At 37.3% G+C, this 21,121-nt stretch overlaps 1 protein-coding gene across 4 annotated transcripts in view; it reads right to left on the bottom strand.

The window, feature by feature from the left end:
* Positions 1–21,121, bottom strand: part of PLCL2 (phospholipase C like 2) — a 103,835-nt gene that overhangs the window by 37,839 nt on the left and 44,875 nt on the right. The window contains exons 3-5 of one of the 4 annotated variants that reach the window (XM_040592049.1): positions 7,864–10,350; positions 4,227–4,430; positions 990–1,096 (exon numbers count right to left, since the gene is read on the bottom strand). In XM_040592049.1, coding sequence (XP_040447983.1) covers positions 1,022–1,096; positions 4,227–4,430; positions 7,864–10,350 — 2,766 coding nt within the window. In that variant the 3' untranslated portion in view covers positions 990–1,021. Of the gene's footprint in view, positions 1–989; positions 1,097–4,226; positions 4,431–4,509; positions 5,256–7,863; positions 10,351–21,121 lie in introns of those variants that run through there. The other 3 variants (XR_005827552.1, XM_040592048.1, XM_040592051.1) reach the window with 3 other exon arrangements.

Here is a 21,121-nt window from a genome sequence, read left to right on the forward strand (position 1 = left end):
ACTATTAACATTTGACCAAAACCTTAACAATCAGTCCTTTTTAAATAGTCTTTTGATAAGCCCTACTAGTAGCCGTGCAGCCTATAACACTTCAAGGTATAGTGTCAAACCACCTACTTCCCAACGGGATGGACATGTTCAAGTTCAAAATAAGGGCTATGATATTTAATTCATGTCATCAGCCAAATCTGTAATTCTATAACATGAAGTTAACTTCCATGTGATTGCATATGCAATCTGCAGTAGAGTCAGTAGTTGAAATGAGCCAACAATAAGGTAACCAGATTTAAACTTACTATAGAGCTACTAATCACCAGTCATAGGGTGTTTTCCAGTTTACAAGATTTGCCATATTTTAATACCTCTCTTTTTCATCATCTCACAATTCCCACCACCAATAAACGCAGCCCGGCTCCTGAGCCTATTCCTAGGATGTATATACAAAACTATTCATTTTGTTTGATTTCATTCAAATTAGACATAGACTTCCTACACTGTAGTCTGCAGACATTTTGAATTACAACATAACCTCAACATTAAACAAAAAAAAAGAAAACACTAAACACCACCAGAAATTGTGGAAAAATTAATCTAGCAGCATTACCTAATTAGGATTTAATAACATTTAATCCTAATTATTGTAGCAGCATTACTTTCTCTTCTTTCACACAGGTATAGTTCTCTGCCTTTTCTGCAGTTCTCTTAGAAGTAAACACCTGCTTGCAAAGTTCAGAAAACCTCATCTTTATCAGATGGGACACTTTATCCTCCTCTAAGGGCACACAGAGCCAGTCAAGTTCTCAACAATACCTGGCTTCATCTGTATGATCCTCTAGCATCTATTTGCAGTGCTATTATACTCATCACTGAATAATGCTGCAGACTTGGGACAAGATCATTATTATTTTTTTCTCTTGCCACAGTGTAACTTTTTTCAGGTTTACGTATTAAAGGTTATAAGACATTTTAAAAAAACAAACATGCAATGGTGTGGAAGAGGCACTTGCCTTAACTCCAAGCTTCATTCTGCAGCACTGATCAGTGATGGGTGTGATGACACCAACAGAATGCATGCTGAAGTATCACATAAAGGAAGCTGAAGTTCATGAACAAGAGGGAAAAATAAAATATTGTTAAACAGTGAAAAGATGTTAGGGTAAAAAAAATACTCAGGAGCATGGAGAAGCTAGAGAAAAATACACAATTTAAACTTTTGTTTTTCCCAAAAATTCCTAGTTCTTTTTGGTTTTCATTATTCTGAAAAGATACCAAAGCTCCTATAATGTGAATAAAAGCAAAATATCCCTTTATTTCCTGGCTAAAACTCTGGTTCCAATAATGCTGGTGATAAATTACTCATTACGTTCAAAAATACAGTACTTTAGTCTGTGTACAGTACTAGCCTCTATCACTTACAGCTCCTCCATTAATGTAGCAATGAATGCTGACAATTTAAGAAAGCATGATGTGCTATTTGTTTACATATAAAAAACCCAAGTACCTAGTGATATACTAATTAACTTACCATTTGCCTCATTGTTTATTTAAAAAATATAAGTACCTGCACCACATAGAAAATATTCTCACCGTCCCATGTGTCCCTGCAGTATTTGCACTCTTCCATAATTATTTCAGTGTGGACTGACTGTGCCACTGGAAAAGGTCTTACATCCTTTCTCCCTTTACAAAGCAACGAGTCCTTTAAACAAATTCTAAATAATTAAAAACCTTGGCTGAATATTGCTTTCTATGTTTATTATCATTTTATAAAAAGAAGGGTATTTCTGACAAATAAGAATCCCTTCATTAGCCAAAAATATTGTCATCTTGAAACAACAGTACTTTGAGAATATCGTTATGTGTACCACACTGAGAATGCACACAAGGTAAATGACAGCCTGCGCATTTATGCTAACCAAGTTTTGTTTAATAACATCCAACTCAATCTCTGTTATCAACATCATCTCATACGTACAGTACTTGACACACTGGAAGAACACAGTTACAGAATTTTGACCTATCTTGAGGTTTAAGCCAGCAGAAAATAAGACTAGTAGGTCATCATTACCTCGACAGCATATTTATCCTGTCTTAATTATGAATAATTCTCATTATTAAGCTGAATTTTACATCCACCTGTTAGTTAATCATGTCAGAAAAATCCCTAAGCCAAAATCAACCATTGAGATAAAAAGCATCATTTTGAGGGCTCACTATATGAATTTACACCAAAACCACAAAGAACACCATGACAGTATCAGACTCTATAAAACATCTGCTACTATAGGAAATATCAATATATTAGCTAAATAGCTTTACATCTCTCCTCCTACCCTTGAGGAAAGGATGCTATGGATGCCTCTGACTGTTTCACAATGTACCTTCAGAAACAAGCATCTCCCATGGCTGACTTCATTTTCCAGTATACCCTACAGATTTTAATTGCTTGATCATTTGTCAAACTGTACAGAGCATTGGCAGACAAAAGATTCACAAATTGAAACACATCCCATTATTTTAATCTGTAGGTTTAATTTGACAAAAACAACCTTTATTTTTACTTCTCTTCAATGTCATTTAGAGCTAGAAGCACTGTAAATAGCCTCTGTCTTTGAAATTGAGTCGTTATCCTTTTGGGAACAGGAGATGGGAAATGGTTTGAACGTGCCACTAAATAAATATTCTATTATTCTTACTTATGAAAATGAAGTATAGATTTCTGAAGTACACAAATATTCAAATCATATGTAGACTACAGGATGCGGGGGGGAAAAAACTATGTGAAAGACAAAGAGCAAACGAAGCCTGGACTGCAAAGATTTTTGGAGTGATGAGTCACCTCTATCTAAGTGACATTCAAACAAAAAATTTAACGTAGACTTAAAGAAAGATACTAAGTATCTGGAATAGCTTAATACCTAACAAGCAGCATCACCACATCAGAACAAACTGCAGGTAGAGGCATCTCCACCAACAAGACAGAACTTAATTACGAACGTATTACAGATGTAATCCCAACAATCAAACTTGTCTGCATCCTAATTATAGTGATATACTATAAGCTACCACTAAGAGGATATACTACTATCTTCTTGTAGCTGTGCTACCATTTCAATCAAATTCTGTTGTATTTACATCATCACTGAACTACATAAACTCCTACCTAAACTGCTAATTACCAATGAGTGCTTTTTGGACCTTGGTATAGCTTATTCTAAAGCTACTTTTTCTTTAGAAAGCAGTTCAAAAGATGTATATGAAACCAGCTATGAGTTTCTTTTCCTTCGTTTTCTCTCTTTAAATAGCAAGGACTGTTTTTTAAAACAGTGACTTGATCTTGTCAGATGAGGTTTCTCATTTTAGTGCACAAAATTAATGCAGAATTATCCTAGAAACTTTTACTTATTGTCAGACTATATATTAAATCAAAGAAATCATTAAACAAATAAATAAAGGCTCAGTTACTCTGTCCCAGATTACTTCAGTAGAAAGAAGACATTTCAAGTCACACTCATTTGGATCTTTTTTCCATGCTTTAAATTAATGCAAGGCAGAGGTAAACCTGTATTTCTCAGTGTATTAGCCCTTCCCTCCTTCTTGCAAAATGTTTAATTTCCAGCCTCTAAAGACAGAATTTACATATTTACTGAAGTCTAAGGACTGATGTTAACATTACAGCCGCTTACAGACATAAAAAAGCCTAATCAAATGAGATCTATAAGAAAGACATAGCAAAGGAAAATGAAAAAGCATGTGTAGAATTTAACACTGCAAGGTGCTCATAAAACTACAGTTCCTAAAAGCAGTTCCTGATGTTCTTCTATCCTGTGTTGAATCAAAGCCAAAAGAAATCGAAGCCCACAAACTGGAAAATGTGAGGTAGCAAATTAATTTAAGAGGCTTATAGATATGCATAAAGTTTCAAGTTGCTGCAAAACAAAGAGGTACATCCTTTTCATGTTAAACCCTCTTGATGATAACCACTTTGCCTTCTGAAGTGTACAAACACGTATTTGCATGCAGTATATTAATCTCTATGTTTTACTCAGCATGAAAACACCACCAGTTGCTGTACATTCACGGGAACGACTTTCAAGCACATGTAATGAAGCATGAAATAGGAAGTCACAGGTTAAAAATGACCTTTCAAAACAGGCACGGTACTGTGCATTATAAAAAGGAAGTCTTTCAAATACCATATAAAATAACCACAAAGGACTACTCACCATGTCATATGCCGTTACAATCTTTTTCAAGACCTCTGGAACAATCCCTTGGAGCTCCATAGTTGGATACTGATCATTGAGATTCAGCACTACCAAGGGTGCATTATCAGGTCCAACCAAGCGCATCGACACTGCCAAAATGCACTGCATAAGATTTGCTACAGGAGAGAGGCCACATAATTCTTTGAATGAAACTACTGCATTCTGCAAAAAGGAAAGAAAGAGTTTCCTTTACAGTTAAGTATGAATTTTAATTCTCGTTCTTTCAGGATAAAATACATCGCTGTCATAAGTTGAGCTACAATGTGGAACTACCGCAGCTTTTCTCTGAAGAACTGGCAGTTTTCCAAAGCAACCAGTATTAAACATGTATTTTACCAAAAACGTTTAAAAAATCAAACAGAATTTAATACTTGCCACAGTATAGAAAAAAAAATAGCATCTGTTTAGAACAAGTATGTCTGGTCTCTATCACTACTAAACCATGTCAATAGATGAATTCTAAAACTTACTGGTTATATATTTTGAAAAAATATAAAAGACATTTCAAAGTAATTTTTTTATGCCACCAAGAGAAACAAAATATTAAGTGCTGAATGCCCCACAGGCAAAGTGGAGCGGAAGGAGGAATTCAGCCCATTTGTAACTTTAAACATACCTGAACTATAGTCCAGACGTGCTGTGGATCTGCTGGCTCCCATTTGGTGTGATTCACAAACCCAGCACTCCCCTAGAGATGTCATTCCTATCACAGAATCACACTTAAGTGAATCTTTTAAGGTACTTTAATATAAACACCAATTTTGTACCTTTCTCTAAAATGTATTATAGTTGTATTTTATATCCAATATGGTAGAACATAAAACCATATGTTTAAACCTGGAGAAAATTTCCACTATTAGAAATACAACGTGACTCCAAGTAGCCACTGAAATTCCATGATGGGAATATTCTCAGCACTGTAATGAATTTAGGATTTTTGTACCAAGTGGGAGCTGGTGATCTATGGCAAGTCTGGAGTTTGTGTTCCTGTAGGAAACAAAAACAAAAACATGGTATATTTAAGTTACAGATGTGCTCAGTGCTCCATTCTCTGCCTTACCCAAGCAGGGTATCTGACACAGATTTTCATTTTAAGCAAAATCGCTTTCCATCTTGCTGGCACGGTAAGACTCATTTGCGGACAAGTTTCGTAGAGACACGTAATGCCAACCTTAATGCAAACAGGAATATTTTGCTGCCCCTTTACAAGACAAAATACTCAAAGTAGACTTCAAAATACTTATATATAGTATATTCATACAAAACTACATCAATACTAAATTACATCTACTACAGTCATTTACAGTGTACTTTAAGTAAACATTTACTACTATCTAGTAGATGTCCAGGAAACAGATACTACTTTTATTAACTGGACTGCACCTTAATGACAGAATAGTTACATAGCTGAAAAGACAAAGACATTGGGAAATCCATTCAAACAGATTTTGTTTGAGATAAACATCATGGGTAAGCCATTATGAACAACAATTTTACAGAGAGGTTAACAAGGACCCAGGGAACATATATATTAACTAAGGGCAGGCAGGACAGAACTATGGCTGTAACCCTTCCCTTTGGACTTCCAACCCTACATCCAGAGACAATCCCTCTTACTGTCAAGCAATTTAAACATGCAGCATCATATCCAGCTTAATCACTCATGTTATACTTTTATCAGTGATTAGTATGTAATGTCATGACCTTAGGTTTTGTCACAGTAATGTGGTACCTAACAAGGAAGAAAAAAAGCTAGCTATTTTTATACAGATTTTGAGAAACAGTTTAACACACTGCTGCACACTTTTTTCCTCTTCTTCCATCTTATATTAAAAAAAAACCCAAACAAACAAAATAAAACAATTTTGCTCTTTATAATCTGGCTTGTGGGGACATTATTTCTGTATCATAAAAATCGTAACAACCTATAACACAAAATTTCAGTAATATAGAAATTAAACAAATCTCACATTCCCTAAGTTGATACTTAGAGTGGTTTATTTATTTTTATTAGCTGTAAAACCTTAGTTACGCAGTTTAAATGTGCACTTTATATAATCTGTCAGTAAAGCTATGCAAAACTAATATTCCCTCATGTACCTAAAATATCTTCTTGATAGCATTTTGAGAGATGATAATGATGAATTTAGCTCATAGCACAACTTTCAAAATGACAGAATAAAATACATAAAATACCTTCCAGTATCTCATGTTCAAAGAAACCACACTGATGAGCCTGTTTTCAATTATATCAGTTCTGCAAAATACTGCAGCATGCACAGGAAAGAGTTTAAAGTAGCTACAAAAACTGTATATTTTCACTGTTCCCTCGAATCTTAGGTTCGGCTCTTCCGTGAAAGGTATTTTAAAATCCAGTGTCCTTTATATGACAGAATTCTAGCCTTCAACACGTTAAATACAAGTTCACTTTATATATAGCCCATAATGTGAAACATTTATGAGTCAAAATATCATCCCCATATTTTTTAAACAATCTTTCTGTATAGCAGTTCTATATACCAAGTTGAATGGGAGTGTTTCATAATGCTGTACTAATTTCTTCTTTCACCTGAAGAAAAATCAGTTTTAAAACTGTATTACTATTAAAATCTCTTCGATAGAAGATTATTAGTGAAGAACATTTATCTACACTGATGTGCCTTTAAATTCAGAATCAAGTCTCAGACATTTATTTTAAACAGTTTCCCCTTAACATTACATAAGAGGATTTAATAGGTCACTTCATTTGAAATGACTATGCTTAACTGCTTTGATCACCGCTGGTGTTCCATCAGAAGTTTATAGATATTTAAAAGTTTTATTAAATAGAATGTAACTGTACAACTCACTTTAATCTATGTCTAAAAGGGTTTATTTACCTGGAATCTTTACTGGAATCTCCAAACAATGCATTTTTGAAGTGGGATCTCTTGGCTTCCACAAAAACAAGCACCTCAGCCTGTACTTTTTCCTGAAATTCGATGTGTTTACTATACGTGACCTTTAAGGTAAGGTAATTTACTTTAGTGGATGCCTTCTAACACCTTAGCACTAATTCCATGTATTTCTAACATTGTTGCTAGGAAGAATCATGGAAAGCATATGGTCCTTCTGAAAGTACTGCCTTCTATTTCGGAAGAAGGAAGAAACAAAACCTTAGCAAAGCTATACTAAACATACTTTCACATACAAGAAGTCTTCTAATTAGCAGTAAAGTCTCCTTTTTCTATCAGCTGTATTTTCATCCTGCGTTTCTATTTATCCTTTCTAAATTTAAAATATTTATATACTTTCCTATAGTGTATATCTAACATTCGTTCAAAGGCAGAGGACAAGTCAACAGACTTGACTTCTAACACTGGAGTCATATTTCCAGTTCACATTCAACAAAATACAGATGCACCCAAGGTTACCTCAGTAGATAGTATCACCTAAAAGGCTGCTCTGACATAATACCATTTTTAAAGCTGTTCAGCATTAGACCAAAATAATGTAACCTACAAAATGCAGCAAGACCCTTAAAAACGTATATTCTGTATGCATCACATTACAAAAAAACACATAACAACCAATGAATTCATGGTAAAAACAGTACCTGCATGTTTTCTCTCAAATCCGTGGCATCCCGAATAGGTTGGAGAGCATTCTTGAACACTTCATCTATTGTTTTAATCCATAATGTTCTCATAGACGCATATTCCCTTGATTTCTTGCCCTTCCTCACAGAGAGGCCACGCTTATGAGGTTTCCCACCACCCCTTCGATTAGTAATCGCCACATGCACAAACAAGGAAGCATGTGCTAAAATTTCACCAGTTAAAGACTGCAGAGGAACGTGCCGATAACCAGTCTGTAGACATTCAAAGGGAATAGTGTACTGCCCGATAAACTCATCCCCAATGTAATCGTCATCCAGAACTACGAAACGCACCATTGCTAGTTCTGGTAAATTTATTTGAAATTCAAAGCTTTCATCAAAAATTGGGTTATCCCCATTCTGATGCATAGTTTTCGTCCTTTGCTCTGCACAGTCGGCAGGGATTCCATGTATTTCAACATAGACGTAAGGATCCACAACATCACCTTTGGCACCTGATCCTTTGGGTTTAGGGAAGTTTTGCCCACTAATGATTTTAATATGAAGCAGCTGAGGTGAAACTCCAGGCACGGTGTCTTTCGTGTTCGCACTAAAGAAGGATACTTCTTCTCTCATGATAGCAGGACGAAGGACATAGCCACAGTTTCCATTCTGTCGAAACCAGCCAATGTTAAGATCCATCATTAAGCCAGGCGTTTGAAAGTTCATTGCTACTATCTGACAACCACACTTCCAGAAGTCCTGGGGATTCATATTACTAGAGTCAATCCTCATAGGACTGGGGAATACTCTTGCAAGAAAACGTTTGTTATAATTTACAAAGTCTCCCGGGTTCTCATTGGCATATTTGCTAGCAAGCACTTCGTTAAACGAGCACACTTCCCAGTACTTCTGGAGCTGAAATGAAACTTGAAACTCTTTGAACTGAACCGATTTACATATGCTTACCAACTCGGAGAGTTCTTTGCAGAGCTGAAATCTTTTCCCTGTCATCAAGTTTTGCTGTTCTACACCCTCCTTCCCCACTCTCTGTGACATTTCTGCTCCTTCATCTTCATCTGTAACATCTCCCTCTAGCCCGGAACAATTAGAGGAAAGCTTCTTTGCTTTAACTAGTATTTTCCCTTTAAGTGATTCCGGTGATGGGAGATAAGACTCTTCGATGTTTGGAGACTGTGTATGGAGTTTGTCCCCCAAAATTTTCTTCATGTGTTGTACCATCACTTTCTGCTGCTTAATAGAACAATGATTTTCTAAACACAAAATAAGAGGGTATTCTGAAGCAAAAAAGGCATACTTGTTAATAATGTCAATCACACTACGGAAAACAATCTGTGATGTCATTGTATGCCCTGTGTAAATCACAGGCTCATTATCTGGACCATCCCATACATCCAGTTCAACACTTCGACAACCCATTTTAAGAGCGCGAATGTAACCTGTGATGTCAGAAGGCCCTCGAAACTGATCCTCTATCAAGTATGTATTATGAGATGAGTTTATAAAATAATGGGATAAAGGTTGTTTCATGTCTTGACAAACTTTTTTATGTTCTGGATCAAATATGTGGCAGTCTGGTGAAGTAAGATAATTCGTAAATCCATCTATAGAAAGAAAACCCCTTTCCTGGCCCTCTTTGGCTGGCTCGTATTTCTGAATAATTTCAAGGCTTATTTCTTCCGTGACGTGTGCCATACCCTGCTCTGCTTCTAAAAACATCATGAGGTCCTTGGTATCTAGGAATTCTTTATTGCTTGAAAACTGAACTAACAGGAAATAGATTTCAGGTCTGGTACAAAGCTCATGAAAAACTTCAATAAACTCTTCTTTTGTTACTTCTGTACCAGTTTTTTCCTTGGACCTATGTAACTCCTTGAATTTTAGCTCTATTTTATTAGTTTTTAAACCAGGATTTAAGTCTTTTATAAACTGTACAGCATTACACAGGGGTATATGTCCCAAATTATCTACATCTGATTCACTGAACATTTGTGAAAGCCATGAAGTCCGCATATTATCTTGGGTACTTTCTATCATATCTAGAGTATGTTTCCCATAAGAAATCAGGTATCTTAAGCCAGTAACCCAAATATTTGCAATGTCTGCTGAGTTAGCAACAAGATCTAGTGACTCATAGTTTTCTCCATATATAATTGAAAATGCACAGTCTTCTGATATCTGGTCATATATTCCATTGCTGCGAAAAATATCTGTATTTTTTCCCGTTCTTACTTCTTTGATTGATTTAATATCAATCTTTGCTTTTTCAGAATCCTTTTTTGAAGGTTCCCAGCGTAGAGATTGCATATCCGCATCTAAAAGAAAATATCGGTGATACACCCTAGAGTTGGATCGAATCTTTTTGAGCTCAGAGCCTTCAACCATTGCGTTTATACAGTCACTTGCACTGCTGATCTTTTTCTCAGTTGGCATACTGCTAAACGACACAGTCTTTTTCCGTTCTCGCTTCTGTTTCGTACCATCCTGGTAAACAAGGGGAGGGGGAAAGAAAACATCTATCAGTATGGTTTTGCTCAACATTGAAACAGGTTGCAACTTAAAGCTGAAAGTTCATAAAGCAGTTCAAAAAGGTCTAGCATTTGTGTAATGACCAGTAAGATGGAAATTCTTACTGGAATCATCACAAATGAAAATACTAATAATGGCTTATTGTTCTTGGCTATATAAGTAATCTTCCACGGTCTCTCCCCTCCCCCCCCCCCCTAATATTTTGTATGAACACTACATCAAACAAAGCAAGTTTTGAATGCTAGTGAAGTAATAGTGCTGTGCACATGCATTTTATTTATCAGTAATAACTTAGAGAGATAAGAGATTCTACAGCCAAGGCAGTAGGAAGCAAGCTTTCCTCAGAGTCTTTACACAGTCCTACAGATACTTGCTGAGCTTTGTCAGTATAGAATACAATGCTTTAATACCATGCTGACAGGATCCTCGTGAACACCCAAGAAACATGAATACACGATTAACTACATAAAATCCACAGGACACGATCCTAATCTAAGCATAGACGATGGTAACAGCACTTACTACCCGTAGCTTCTCTACCGCACCCATCCATGCTCTTCCCACAGGCTGCCCACAGCACTGACACATACATCTCTTCTCTACACTAGGAAAACATACACATGAGTCTTAAAAAGCTACACTGAAACACAAGTGACTGGATTGGAGCAGATACGATTAACGAGAAGTACTGAGTTTCAGGAGATAAGATAGTGACTCAGGGGGGAACTGCCCTAGAGGATCAAAGTTAAACTGGGTCTAAAGCTGCGTATCATTAGAAAGAACCTGAATGGAAAATGCAAGACCTGGTCGGGAAGGGAAGCAAATGTCACTCACCTTTGCTCTTAAAACAATGAAATAACCCAGAGGACTCTAGTTTACTAGGGAAAGCTTGGGTAGAAAATTTGGTATTAGAAAAACTGGGGGGCAGAGAGTCATTTAGCTGCCTCTATTTGCTGTTTGTATTAATTCAAACAAGTGCAACTAAATCAGTAACATAACTTAAGTACAAGCACTTTCACGATGAAGAACTGAATTTAAGAAACCTATGCATTTTCATTATCTACATTTTCTGAGACTGGAAAAAATGCTGTGTTTAGCTTTTTAATAAAAGCGTCATGTGTCACCATAAACTAACTTCTAGTCTGAAATAACACTTCCCTGAAATAATCTTTTTATGTTAGATACCCTATGTAGAACTGTTCTTCTAATATTCCAGCACAGCTCAAAAAATTACTTTTCCTGCTTTATACAAAAAGAACGTTGATTTTCCCTCTAATAGCTTTCCATTTGAAGTATGTTCCAGTGCAAATGAACATTGCCTATATGGCAGAAAGAAGAGGAAAAGAAAACTTTTAATGACTGCTGTGCTGAGCAGATGTTCAAGTAAAAACCATGCATTACAGAATGCATTTCCACTTTGGGGCATATGTGCCATATATTTAATTTCATTAAATTAAAAATGCAGAATTCTGTTTTTGTAATTTAATGTATAAGTATCTGAAAAGCCTTTCATTGAAAACAATGATTAGTAAAGTAAGCAGACTTAATATTTGCTGTTCCACGTTTGAGAAAATTAATCAACCATACAATTCTTGCACCTTTAATGACAGCAGAATTTGGTTTATGCAAGTTCTCAGGAGATCAGTAAAAGTGAATACCCCTACAGAGGACTTTTATTTCCAACCCCAGATCAAACACCTGCAATGAATACCACACAGGGCTGACGCTTGGAATCTCATTACATGTAGTTTGGGCATAAGGATTGCTTTCAAAGAAAAGCAAATTTCCTTAATTTAAAAAGATAATAAATTACAAATGTGATTTTTGTTTACAAATATTTTTGTTCTGTTTTAAGCCTAGCCTGAAAAAGGACAGCCCCACAAAAAACGAGCAATAACATTCCTGTCCAGTAGTTTAGGGCTTGGAATGAAGCCTGGTGAAACTGCTTTATGCTCCAGATTTCCCAGTCACTGATCTGGGAGGGGAATCTATTTCTTGAACGCTCCAGTGACAGGCAGCTGACAGTTAACACCCTGACACTGCAACCATCAAGGCCCGGGAAGGATTACCTGCCTGACCATGATCAGTATTTACCAAGCAGAAGGAAGGTCTGTGCCTTTCACTATGATCACGGTTGTGTCTGATCCAAGACCCTGAACGGTAAGGGAGGGAAAAAAAAAAAATATCTGCCATTTCTTGATGCCATCTGATGTGAATAGGTCCATCTCAAGGCAAGCCTATTCCCAACCCTAGTTACCCTAAAGACTGAATTTGAGTTTATACATGCAGAGGAATAATTCAATCTACCACCTGCAAGACTATTTTGCTTGCCGGCCAGCCGAATTTGAAGCTAGTTTGACAGTATTCTGCATTTCTGCAGGGTAAAGCAATCTCACCATTTGGCTTATTCATATCAAGCCTGCTGGCAGTAGACGTCACTGTCTGAACGTGACAACCATGAAAACAAATTTTAAAATATTCTTGCGAGTTTCTCAAAGTTCTGAGCTCCAGAACATCCACAGGTCAATGATCCTGGAGCTACCAAATTGCCTGTGCGAGTCCCCATCCTGACAGAGACATGGCTATCACAATCAGTCCACATAAACAGAAGAACTTATATTTTCCCAAAGACACTGGCCAGAATTATCCACCTGTCTGAAAAGAAGCAGAAAAGAAAGTTTCACTCCTAAGCTGAGAATGTGATTGCGTAGTGTGCACAAAGCGTATGAAACAGGTTTGTGAGCCTCCAAGACAGACTGGCACGGAGGAGGAGGCAGATACATTCTGCTATATGATGTAGAGAATGTCACTGTGAAAGGGGGGTGGCATTCATGAACCAGGTTAGGTCTTTCGAGACCTTAAGTCTGTCTTGAACCAAAGAGACTGACACATCAGGAAACCATATGTATGATCTGCACAAACACAGGAGTCACTTCTTGGCATTCATGAGCCTTAGTGTTCTTGCTGTTCAAGATGCTCGAACCAAGACTGGCTCTACAGTGCAGATCCATAATTCTGTCCAAAGTAGAAGCTACAATTTTTACTGAAAAAACTTTCAGAGTCATTCCAGGATCTCTCAGACAACGAAGACCATGTCAATTTTCAGATTATAACAGGTACTGTCATTGTAACTCAGGATCTCCCCTAAAGACTGCCAGCTCTTCAGAAGACTTTCTAATTGAAACCAGAATGACCACCTCATCAATACATCTCCTAAATTCATGTGTGCCACATCCAAGGTCCATTACAAGACATTTTGAGAAACAGACCAGACTACAGATAAAACTGTTGTGAAACTCTGCTAATACCTACAAGTGACAACACAAAGAGTTTAATTTATCCAGGATTTCATAGCTACAGAAAGTAAAGGATCTAGCAGTTTAAAAAACAGAAATAATTTCAGCTGTCATCTATGGCACTTAAGAGACAGAGACAGCTGCAGAAAATGGCTTAAAAGAGCAAACAGGGAAGAGCATCTCCATGATAATTTCTTCTTTTATTCCTCTCACAGTACTGGCAAAGAAACGGTTGTGTAAGACAGCACAATCTACAAAACAGAATTCTGGGCATGACATAGAATCTTGGACGCTGAGAGACAGCACACCATTCCTGAACAGCAAAGCTTTCAATACATGCAACTTTATGATAATAAGTACTTCAAGAGCAGTTGCAATAACCACAGGTACTGACAGGGAGAGTGGTGGAGTTCAAACAGAGACTGGCTAGCGTAACAGACCAGGATGGTAGAGGAAACAATGAATAGTGCAAGGTTTGTAAACACCTACTACAGGAAAGGATGTATAGCATGAACTCTCTGACGTGTACATGGGGAAAGCCATACTTCAAAAAGCACTCAATCCCAGCGTTACCGAGAAGTTTAGGTACTGCTTGGCACAGCGGAATCTAGAACTCACAGCCCAAGGCAGGGGCTTCTCACCCACAAGGTGGGAAGCTAGGGGCTGCAACCAGAGCAGGGTGCAGGACAGTCCTTCCATCTGCCAGCACAGAATGGTCCTTACACTCGCCAGTGCAAACCTGGGAGATGGGTGTCTGCGATCCTGCCTCTCTCCACAAATAAAGAAGCCACCTGCAGCTTTGTTGCCAACTGGAATTTGAAGATTAAGGCCTCTATCTGCATCTACCCAACTCAGGCACTCCTTCTGGGACAGAGGACTTTACAAAGAAGACAACAGTAACAAGAGGAAGTGGCAGAGTGACACATTTTTAGAGCACTCATCTGGGAAGTGAAAGTCCCTCATGTCATTACTCCATAAACATTTCACTTGGTGACCCCGCATGCTGAATGTACGAACAGTCCATGCAGCAGAGACCTGAACACTGAATTTTGCCCTCTCAGAGGAATACCCACCTTCCCAGGTGACCAGATCCTGCTGCTTCTTGTTTAAGCTCTAACCGTAAAAAATTTCCACTCATGTTTGTAGACCACTGGTTCATCAGAAGTGTGGAAGGCAGCTCCATCCTGGTCTAGAGAGCATTCATAAGAGGAGCTGCGCATTTGAGGATGCCCTAGAGCCCCACCACTCAGCGAGCAGGTGAGTGCTCTGCCAACAAAGCAATTACATAAAAAGAAGAGCACAAGACACCTCCCCTCAACCGCAGCAACCTCACTGCAGGCTTTTTGTTAATGCCTGAGCTTTGACAACATGTGAAGAAACGCGCACACCTTGTGGCAATGATGGTGCACAGTCTACAGGAGCCACCGCAGCCCCAGGAAAACTTAATCCCAAACAGGCTGAGCAACAAGGTGGACACTGAGCCACTCAGCCCAGCAAAGACAGCAATGTCTGCACCTATGTGTAGCAGTAACAAGACTGCAACCACATACAGTATACATCACGAGCTTTGAAATAAGTCATTTTTTATTTTTTTTTGCATGTAAATTGTAATTTAAGTGACATGTTTGTGAATCTGAGAGTCGGTGTTGCGGCAATCCTCTGAGCAATTACTGGTGAGTAGGTGAGAACACATACCATGCCTAAGTTTGGTTAGTTTGTTTTTTTTAAATCGCACTACTATTTAATGTCATATAGTGTAAAAGCTGTTTTAGAAGTAATTTAATGTACATCTGTAGCCAACAGCTGCAATACAATTCACTATTTTATGACTAGAACAGTCTAATGATCTTCGTGATGAACATGGAGTGAACTACTCTTCTGACACTATACAACTTATTGATTACTTGCATTTATATCACATGTGATACTCCAGTAGCCAATTTGAGGATGAAAACTGCCTGTCTTCATCAAACGCAATTCAGAAGAAATTGCAAAATCGCCTAGCTTAACAACATGGTGTAGAGCAAAAGCCTATTTCAGGAAGTGGTTAGTTAAAAAGAAAGCTTTGTTTACTTAAGATTCCTAAGCATTTTTCTTAAGAACCTTGCAAAACAAAAATCCTGAATGTTATAGATTTTCTTTATACTTAAGAAGGCATTCAGGTATGTCTATATATAGTTAAGTCTATTCAAAGGAAAAAAACCACAGATATTTAAGACAGTATTTTAAAACGTAAAATTTCTAAATGCATTTTAATAAAATATGATAATATCATTAATTTGTTCTTTTCCAAGGTTTCACCTGTGGTTTTAGAGCTATAAATGCAGACACAGATCAACAAATGAATTAAAAATGCAATGTCTCATGTTATCCTTCTCTTTACATTTTCATCTTAAAAATATTTCATCTTTGAAAAAATCTTTAACTGATACGTGGTCCTGTTTATTATTTCTGTATCTTTTCAAACACAAAAAAAATAATGATTATGTATAGGTTGCCTACGTACAGCTACCAGCTCATTCTAGAACCAAACATGCAACATTATAAAAGAAGCTAAGCAAGTTTTTGTGTGAAAAGGTCGGTAGAAAAAGCAAGGAAAATAACAGGTAACTAAAATCAGCAACGTTTCATCTCTGTTAAATAAAATTTAACGTTTATTTCAAAAATTACATGCAGTTAAAGGCAGAGTGAGAGTCGTCTTTGCAAGAGGGTGGGAAAAAGGGAGAAAGGCAGAGGGGAGGAAGAGAGAAGGTCAGGCTGGAAAGGCATCTCACCGTTACAAGCCAGGTACTCGAAGGCAGCAGCTCTACGTCCTCGGTGTACCCTCTCTCAGCCTAACCCCCCTGGAATCAACCCCTCAGAGAAGGATCTGCTGACAGCCACCACCCAGCCTCTCTCCTCCAGACAAGTATCCACGTGCCTCGTCCGCACCTTTTACTTTGCCATTACTAGGAGATTCTTACTAACACAGTGACCCACATTCACTAAAAAGCACACACTTCTTCATGTTTTAACACAGCTGTCCAAAGCTTTCAGAGCATATGAAAAGAAAAAAAAAAAGGAAAAACTCTCCAAGTGATTAGCAGTTCAGCTGACAGAATCCCTAACACTTCAGAAATGCCACATATTCAATCACATCATGTTTTTCTTTTTTTCTTTCTGGATAGAGCTGTAGCCACCGTTTAACAGCACGCAGGACTGAGCAGTCGCATTTAAGACGAAGTAGAGCCCTCAACTGAAATAACAGGCATCTGGGGGGAGACAAAACATCAGCTCTTTGGCAAACACAGGGCCTCCCACTCACCATGAATCACTACATTTGAGCTCAGCATTTAAATACTTTTCCAGACTGGTATTCATGGCGTATCTGCTGTTTGCGGAAATCTTTTTAAGATACATGTATTTTTTCAACGTGTGGTGGGTTGACCCCAGCCAGACCCAGTTACACAATAAGTAACAATGAGGAGGAAAGGAAAATACGAAGATCAGCTGCACAAGTAACAATTCCTGTTTTTTTTTTAATCTTTCTTTATTAAGGGAGTTCTATTATTATTATTATTAAAAATACATTTATTCTTATAATACATAAATTCATTTTTAATAATTTTGATGAATTATTTTTATCCATAAAAATCTCAAAAATCAATATACAGATTTAAATTTTATAGATTAAATTGATAGATATATAAAAACATAAAAAATAAAATTAATAAAATAAAACTATATTACTAAAGGAGTATGGACACAGGGGCAAGTTTTAGCCTAGTATTCGAACAAAACCGATCTATATTATTTCAGATCAGATAACTGTGTGGTTCCTGATACAGTGAAACCGATTCCCGCTCCAAACCATCTTCAAAACATTAGTTCTCTGTCCTCTCTCCTCCTCCTCCTCCTCACCTAGTTGCAACTCCCTTCTCCCCATCCCAGATCCTCAGAGCTGCATTAGCACCTGTCTGACACACAGTAAATTAATTTACCTCACTACCCTCAGAAAATGAAAAATCTTTTTTTTGCTGAATTAGTTTTCTGCAGTTTTCATGTGCTGGAACAATTTGCCACGTGACCAGGTATTAGAGCCGGTTCAAAATAACCACTAGAAAACAGGGAATTGATGACAAATGGGAGGAAAGAACAGAATCACTTACTTTTATCAATAAATTAATTCAATTAAAATCAATGTAGTTGAAACTTGTGTTGAAATCGGATCCTACATGACCTGACAAAAGAACTTTATGTCATTAGGGAAAACAAAACCTCTCATCTTGGTCCATCTCACAGAATCAACAATTTTGTAAACATACTGAGCGTAAAGCCAAGGTATAAAAAAGAACTAACAACATGATAAAATAACAGAATTGAGGTTCTCGGGGCTCCTTTGGCTCATTTTGTTCTGCCTTGCTTCAAGAAAACAAGACACCAGAAAATTTGTGAGTATATTATATGAGAATCATTCACTACTACGCTAGCTATTAGTAAGAGCAGAAAAAAATGGTAGCCTGTGTTTTTGTTGCTTTTAGAGCAAGCAAATTTAACTCGGTCAAAGACTGTGACTGTGATGAGCAGGGAAATAATAGGATATGGTTTTGCAAATAAAGTCTAGACTAAGGCTTTCTTTGTAAAACTTCTTACAGAAGATCTTATTTAGTCATTTGATCAGTTTACTGAGAGTAAAGAAACAATTTTTTATTTATTTTTTATGTTGCTCTCTTAAGTAGCCTTAGGTTCTTTGACATTCTAATGCTCTTGCAGTACATCACCAGAGAGCTTTCCACTACCCTCTGCCACCAGGCAGACACTTCTTCTACCAAGATGCCCAAAACACCCACAAGCATGCTGCCGCTTGCTCACTCTTGCTCAGCGCTTAAGATACAAGAAAAGTAAGAGAATATCCTAACTCCGACGTAAAGCAGCATGAACACATTTCACGTCTCAAAATGTTAACCGTATTACATTCCTCAATGTTTGTGTTTGAAAGTAATTTTTGTAAATTTTACAAAGAGAACTAAGAAAGAAATGACAGCTCAGTTGATCTCTTGAGGATCAATTAATTAGCTTTTTCAAAACAAAACATTAAATCACAGTGGTATTTCACCATATTAATTCAGCACATATAAATCCATTCCACATGCTTCTCAAAAGAAAGTAAACAACCTGATGCTGCTCACTCTGCTGAAAATAAAGAAGTTGTAATTATTTACACTATGTTTGATTTTGACCTAAATTTAAAGAATAGTAACTAAGGCTTCTCCATTCTGCAGTTTCATGCTGCCAAGTACATTTGCCTTCTGGCAGCCACTACTGTTAACTTACAGAAATGTGGTGATGTTTATAAAGCAATACACATGATGAGAGAACTTGATAATATTATATCTGAATATTAAAATGCAGTAGCAAAAATGACATTCAAACACCACATAGGCATGCTTTCATATGTAAGTATATCTGCATATTTATGATACTAAAATAAAAGGGCATTTGGGCCCGGGGGTTAATTTACAACACAGATGAGCAGGGGAAAGGGGAAAAGTCTAATCTCAAAAGAAAATAAATAGGAAGCATCTAAGAAAACTACCCAGACTGCTGTGAGCACTGGGAGAGCAAAAACCTGAGTTACGCTTGGCATGAACGTCCAAGTGTCTGATTTGAGTCAGCTACAGTTCAGGCTTCTGGGTAGCATTTCCAATGGAGCAAAAAGAAGCATCCAGTTTTCATGAACTCGATAAAAGTAAAACATGTACATTTTGGATCCACACAAGCAGTATTTTAACCAAATTCATATAAACTACAATAATTATTTATGAAAACCAGCAGTTACTATGTCCTGTTCAGTCTTAAACTGCGGAAGCTGCACTGATGGAAAGTTATTAAAAATTACTTGATGGCATGAAGAATAAAAAGCCTAGACAAGTACACAGAAAGCATTTTAGACTTGTAATTTCTCATGTACAAAGAACTAACTTTTGACAAACAGACTACAGAGAAACTGATGTTTATTATAAGCATTTATTTTTTCAGCCATCAATGATCAGAAAAAGGAGTAAGAGTTATATATGCTTTTAGCCTGAAGAATAAATAACTGCAGGTGACAAAGCTGACACTGCAGATGAAGGTACTGGACGATTCATACAAGCAAGCTGGCTCAGAAGGTTTCAATACAGCTCAGGAGCAAAGAAGCCTCTGAGGCTTTGCTGTTACCCTTGAAACCAGCAAGACACTCTTTCTGCATAAATGCACAACTATCTAAACTCACAGCATTTTCATTTTCTGTTCAAGTGTCATAGCAAAGACACACAATTCACCAGCATTTTAATTGAAACCTATCAACAAGGCTTAATATGCAGAATACTACGGCAATCATTCTGAAGTTGAATCTCAGATTTTTTTCAAATATTCATAGCTGCAAGTCAGTTCCACTGGTAGAAAGCACAGCATTTTTCCATTTCGCATTTCAGGCATAAACAACAATTTGACTGAATTGGCAAAATAAGTAACTTCCATAACACAGCTGTCAGGCTTCACAGTCTAAAGCGAAAATACAGCACGTGGGTGACTTATAAAGATAACATAACAACTGCGTTTAAGATTTTTTTTTTAATTTTGGATGCAGCACAGGCTCTGCAGAAAGCTGCTTTACTTCTCTCTGTGCTGCTCCTCTTCAGCATGAAAGAAGAGAAGCCAACAGCAGGACCAGCAAGAGGTGAGCCCAAGCACTAGCTCACGCCTCCCTACCCTTTTCCTGCTTCTGCTGGTAAAGCCTTCAGCAGCTTTTTCAAAATTTCCCACAGACATAAGGGTTGGTTGTGGTTTGGGCTGGGTTTTTTGTTTGTTTGGGTTTTTTACAAACTTTCCTACCTAGCAGGCCCAGACGCTATCCTATCTGATTCACAACCCACAAAGCCATTTCTGTGCAGATTTGTGCTGCTCGTAAGTCAGGCTGCTGTTTCTACATTACATCCAAATAAGCAAAGCAGAATTAAAAGAGGTTTTTAAAAATTTGACAATGGTGCAAAAAATGCAAGACTCACTGAGTGTGTTTTAAAACATGAAGGTGGAGGTGGCCGTCCTCTGTTCACAAAATAGGGAAACTTCTAACGCGTCAGCCTCTCAATTGTTACCTTTGAAGAATCAGTTCACACACCTAACTCAGCAGCATTCCTAGCAAACTAAACTCCTTCTGAAGAACTGAAGTTTCAATTATTAAAAGCAACATAATTGTATTTATTTGTGTGTACATGATATATTTCATACTTATACGATTTCAAATGGTAGAGTTACAGAAGACAAGCAAGGAATCATTCTGAGGGGATCATGCCGAAGGACATTTTCAATGCCATGAGCTAAGTCATTTTCAGTGAGAGATGGAGTGCCCAAGTCCTTCTGCAATTAACTGTATTGTTTCATTTTATGAATATCGACATTCCTATGTT

This window comes from Falco naumanni, chromosome 4, assembly GCF_017639655.2.
Source record: "Falco naumanni isolate bFalNau1 chromosome 4, bFalNau1.pat, whole genome shotgun sequence".
Classification (NCBI taxonomy): Eukaryota; Metazoa; Chordata; class Aves; order Falconiformes; family Falconidae; genus Falco; species Falco naumanni.